The 5,645-nt window shown below is 55.6% G+C and overlaps 1 protein-coding gene across 1 annotated transcript in view; it reads left to right on the top strand.

The window, feature by feature from the left end:
• LOC104411565 (dual specificity protein phosphatase 22-A-like) overlaps positions 1-4,873 on the top strand; it is a gene marked incomplete at its 5' end in the record, with an annotated part of 8,629 nt that extends 3,756 nt beyond the window's left edge. Inside the window, 2 exons of the mRNA XM_010022011.1 lie at positions 347-518; positions 4,667-4,873. Coding sequence (XP_010020313.1) covers positions 347-518; positions 4,667-4,873 — 379 coding nt within the window. The remainder of the gene's footprint in view (positions 1-346; positions 519-4,666) is intronic.
• Positions 4,874-5,645: the final 772 nt, after the last annotated feature.

Raw genomic sequence — 5,645 nt, 5'->3', positions numbered from 1 at the left:
GTCAATTCTAAACCTCCGCTGGCACAGCTTGAGGCCATCTGCTCTTGTCCTATCACTCATCTGGGAGAAGAGGCCAACCCCAGCTCACTACAACCTCCTTTCAAGTAGTTGTAGGGAGTGATGTGTGGTCCATGCACAGAAAACCTGAGCACCCAAAGAGATGGGATGGGGCAACCCATCCACCCAGAGCCACCAGCAGCACTCTATGTCCACGCAGCTCCTTACCCCCACCCAGCCCGCCAGCATCCCACTGAGACGGGGTGTCCATAGGGAGGTGCTTCCCATGTGTATCCCTCTCTGTGATGGGAGCACCTCTCCCTGACGCTGCTCCCTCGCTCCGTGCCAGCCTGGCCGGGGTCTCCCGCAGCACCACTGTCCTGGTGGCTTATCTCATGACGGTGACTGAGCTGGGCTGGGAGCACTGCCTGGCCGCCACCAGGGCTGTGAGGTCCTATGTGAGCCCCAACTTCGGCTTCCAGCAGCAGCTGCAGGAGTACGAGGTGACCTTGCTGCAAGAGGTATGTCCTACGTCAGTGTCCCCTTATATACGTGTCTGCAGGGCTTGCAAGCAGGGATGGCTCTTTTGCATGCAGCTCTATGCAGGGCCAGCTGTTTGCCTGAGCTGGCCTTTGTGTGTGCTATTTATTACCTGGGGATTTTGGGGTTTTGCATGCAAAAACAGCAAAAAAGCCTTAAAAATAAGAAAGTGCCTAGACATTGTGCAAGTGCACTTAAAAAAGCTGTTTAAACCCCAGTGCTTTTCTCGAGGGTTCGGTTAGGAAGCAGCAGGAGGGATGGGTGAGCAGCACATCCCCTGGGAACCACGGGAAGGGTGCTGAGCTGGTTCCCTGGAATGCAGCAGTGTAGGGTGGAATGGGGTAGACGAGAGGGAGGAATGCTCTTGTGGACGGCTTCAGAATGTGCTTGGGCTTCCCCTGACAGTGAATTCACTGCTTTCAGAGGCAGGAAGGAGACAGGAGCAAGTTGGTGCAGATGTTGTCCTCTTTCCTCAGCCAAATGATGAGGATCAGCAGGTTTGAGGAGAGCAGACACCCCGGCTGGGTGTGTTCCCATCCCATGCAAGGGAGGGATGATTTAAGCTGGGCTGAGCCGGATGCTGACAGCGGGGAGTGACAGCAGCATGTTTAATCAGGACAGCACTAACTGCAGGGCTCAGGGATGCACTCTTGGCCCGGAAAGCCTTTGAAAGCAAAAGGAAAGGCACTTAAAAGCACAGCTCCCACTGGCTCCCACACTGGACCTTGCTCCTCCATCCAGTCCCAGGCTCTGCAGAGGACCAGGGCCCAAAACTGCCCATGGGCCACTGATGGACTTCTGCAAGGGAAGAGTAACCCACAACCTGACATCTCACAGCCCACATCAACCTTAAACTTCATCCCATCCCTGGAGTCAAAGCCCTCCCCATCCACTACAGCCACGAGCGTCATGCAGTGTCCCCGCCATCCCTCCGGACACTCCAAGTGGGTCAAGGGGATTTCTCTCCTCCCACCCCAGGCAATAGGCAGGGACAACATGTGACATGGTCACAAATGTCACCCCTTGCCCGGGTGCTGTCACATGCAGGACACAGCAATGACCCGTTATTGCTGGCTTGCAAAAACACCCGTGGAGGAGGGCAGAGAATGGTCCAAAGGATTACAAAACACCCGCAGTGCTGGAGATTCCCTGTGGGGCTTCCCCCGTCCGCTTCCCCAGCCCTTCCCACACTCTGGCTGTGTCCCAGCAGAGACCGTGATGTGGGGTTTGCTGTCTCCTGCTCCCCGAAGACCAAGCTGTGCTCAGCAGGCACCAGACTTCCCTCCCTTTCCCTTGGATGCTGCTTTTTCATCTCCTCAAGGTTTTTCCAAGGGCTTTGCAAGCATTTTCATGAAAACACCAAAGGCAGTGCCAAGGGTTGAGACACTTGGATGTGTGCTCGGATGGGGTTTAGCAAGAGCTGTCTTTTCCTTGAAACATGCTGAATTCCCTGTAGTCCCAGCACCGGGAGGGAATGTGATGGGCGTGTGGGTGGACTAGTGCTGGAAGCTGGAGCAGGGAGCGTTACTTACTCTCAGTTGCATTTGGAGAAGGGGAAGAGCCAGGATGGAGCTTCAACTGCTCCCAGCTCATCCCTGCATCCTCCACCTTTGCAAGAGGAAGGTCAGCCAATGTGGAATGTCGGGGGTCCCATCGGATGGTGGGTGCTGTAGGGTTTCACCTGCATGGCCAGGAGCCCATAGGACCTAGTGCCACATGGGTCCTGCCCCTTTCTTCGTGCCAAGCAGCATTTGGCTTGCTTATGTTGGCTGTAGGAGGTTGCACCTTGGTTCTGTGGCTTTGGGGTTGTTTTCTGTGTGTAGGTAGGATGCAGGATTATGGGTATCATGACCAGAGCTTCAGCTCTTGATGAGGGTAGAAAAGAGGTTAAATCTCCCCATTTAGCCCAGCAGGCATCAATATGGAAATGCAGTGCTTGGGAGCAGCCATGGATAAGGGATGGACAGGCTGCTCAAGAGGAAAAGCCTCATTTCTTGTTGGTTAAAACCCGAAAGGAACAGGTTGATCCTCATGGGAACCTGCTCCGTAGGGCTATGGGTGAGCATCCCTCAGTGTCTCAGCTTCCTTGATCCAGAGTAGGGACCTCAGATGGGACCCTGGGAAGTAGACACGGGGAAAATGCTCTCTGGCACTGGCCAGAAAGCCTGTCTGGAGCATGCAGCTGTGGTTTTGAGCTGACAAATGGTACTTATCGGGATGGATAAAGAAGGAAGGAAGAGACCAAGAGCAGCAGTGCCATGATGGGTGAGGTTAGAAAAGGAAGTGAGCTCAGAGAAGACAGTGTGGATGTGAAAGAGGGCACAGATGGGCATTCAGATGATGGACCTGCCTCCCCATGGTGCTGGCACACCATGGCCACGCTGCCTTCCTCACCCTGGTGCGGTCCCACATGGGATGGATGCTTCTGGCCCCAGAGAGAAGAGGAGGGCAGTAGGTTTGTGGTCAGCACTGGAGGAAACAGGCTGTGTAACCACTTCTTGCTCTCACTTTAAAAGGAAACCCCTGGCAGCAGCAGCAGCAGGTTGCTTCTCCTTATGGATCCTTCCCTCCTTTGCTGGATGGTGGCAGTCAGCTCCCAGTGGATGGGTGATGTGTGCTGAGTCCTGGTGCATGCCGAGCCTTGGTGGCCAGGTCTCCCCATGCTGCTGGTCTCCCCATGGAACTTCATCCCTTTGGATGGTTTGAATGGGAGGAATGTTTCAAATCCTGTCCCATATGGTTTGGGACCCACTTGTCAGGGGTTGTTTTCTAGCAAGGAAATCAGGTCTGGCTCTCGGGGTCCAACCTGAACAGAGGATCTATCTGCTTACAGGAGGCAAGTGTGAAGCAGTCTGTGGTGAATCCCACTATCTGAGGGAGTGGATTTAGGAAATCCAGACATTCCTGTTAGAAATCGACATTTCTGTTGGAAATCCCCTCTGTCTGAGCTGACCTTCCCTGACTGCAGGAGGTGGGGATGCACAAGGGTCAGTCTCAGCTCATGGTCCCTGTGCCTGCAGCAGTGCTGCAGGATGGGGCTGAGCTGGCCATCCTGCTCTCCTGAATCCCACACTTTTGCCATGATCTCCATGGTGCTGGGCTGTGGGATGCTGTTATGGCACCCCGGGATGCTGGAACCACTGCAGGGACATCTCAATCTGAGGGTACCAAGGTTGGGTAGCTCATGGGGACTGTTTGCCTCCTCCCTCTGGTCCCCCTGTGCCTGGCTCCAAGGTTTGGTCCCTCTCTGGACCATTTGCAAACATAGGTTTCACATTCCCGACTCCATATCATCCATCCTTAAGGGGTTTTCTGGCCATATTCCTACTGGTCATCCCAGTAAGTCCTGCTTGCTGGAGCAGCTGATTCCCACCTCCTTAGGAAGATGGCAAAGCCCTGCTGGGGTCTGGCAGTGCTGCCCATGATCCTGCGTACTGCAGCCTGAGCCCATTGGGCTGTTCCACATCGCAGCAGAAGCAAGAAGCATTTCCACGGACATCTCCCACTTCCCAGCCACCTCTGGATCTCTTCCTGCTGCCAGTTCATCCCCAGCCACTGGGGTGCTCCTGCAGTCTTTGCAGCTGGATGCAGGGATAAAGCGGGGGGGACAAGAGGCACCCCTCAATCAATGCGGCGAAGAAGGTGCTCTGCAAACAAACCTGCCTCCACATGCAGGAGCTGATTTGGCCGTGCAGCTTGTAGCAGCGAGTCCAGCCTGTGGGGACTGTTCCTGTAAGCTTTCCTTACAGGAATTCAGGCGCACAAGGGAACAGCAGCAGCTTCTTGGCAATGTAAAGTAAACAAAGCCGGCGTGAGAAGCTGAGGATGCTGCCAGCTTCCTGGGTCTGCCTGTGCCGGGCTGGGGATGCGGGAAACACACACTGAAGGGGGAATTGTTGCATCTCTCATACAGTGTGGTTGTGGTGTGTGAGCTCCTGAGAAACTGGGATCTTTCTGCTTGCTGGCTGTGGCTGGGGACACCCTGGCCTCGCTGGAGGCTGTGGAAGTGGGCATTGCCTCTGCTCTGCCTGCTGCTTTGCACCAGAGCTGCTGCAAGCCCCATCTCTCAAACAGAGGGTGTCTGATCCCCCAATGGCCCTAACAACCTCTCTTGGCTTTGTCCTGTCAGTACCGTGCTTGGATCCGCCACAACTATGGCAGGAACCCATTCAAGGACCAGGAGGAGCTGCAGAGCTTGCTGGCCCAGCAGGAGCAGAGGCAGAAGGAGCAGCAGCTGGGGAGCAGGGATTGCTCCTGGCTCCACTCTCCAGCTCCCACTTACCCGCTCCCCTACCATGCAGGTGGCACCAGCAGAAGCAGATGGATGAACAGATAAGCAGCCGGCTGCTCCGAGGCAGATGTTGGCCCCGGGGCTTGGAAAACCCTTTGCCAAGTGCCTCCGGGGGTTCACGTCTAGGGCAGAAAGCAGCCAGCACCAACCTCAGCTGTGGATCAAGGGTTGGAGCGGGGGGGATCAGGACCCACAAACCTTCCCCTTGGCTGCTAACTCTATGTATACCCCATGGCAAGGCAGTAAATTAATGGCAGTGTCTTGCTCTGTCCCATTCCCCCATTCCCCAGTGGATTGCAGCCCCTTTCCCATCACTCAGAGCAGCAGCAAACCCCATCCCTCTCTCCAGCAGTGTGGTACCCAGGCGCTCCTCTGGCAGGGTACAAGGATGGCAATGCGGACCTTGGAAAGCAAGGGTGGGATGAGATGGGGAGAGGTCATAGATCACAGAATAGGTCACCTTGTATTGTGCTTTGCAGAGGAGCTGGGATCTGATGCAGCCCTGGGAGGGATGAGTCCTGGGATATTGGTGTGATGCTGAGCCCTGGCTGTCGCCAGGATGGGGATAAGGGGCTGGAGGCTATTTGGGCTGCTGATGTCCCTCCTGGTCCAGCCTGTCCTTCGTCCATGTCTGTCTGGCATCTTTCTCAAACCACCTCCCCAGGGAAGGGGGAAATCCAGTGGTGCTGCAGGCCACCAGTCCCCAACCCCTCCATCCCTGCAGCTGGAGTGAGATTGGGCTTCCCCTGCTGCCCAGTCTGAAAGTCCCTGGTTGCAGAAGAAGCCGGTTGCTCGGCTGGACTCAGTCGACTCCGAG

The sequence above is a fragment of the Nestor notabilis genome, unplaced genomic scaffold, assembly GCF_000696875.1.
Source record: "Nestor notabilis isolate BGI_N333 unplaced genomic scaffold, ASM69687v1 scaffold25059, whole genome shotgun sequence".
NCBI lineage: Eukaryota > Metazoa > Chordata > Aves > Psittaciformes > Psittacidae > Nestor > Nestor notabilis.
Note: the sequence above shows the minus strand (reverse complement) of the source record. Positions and strands in the feature narration are given on the sequence as shown.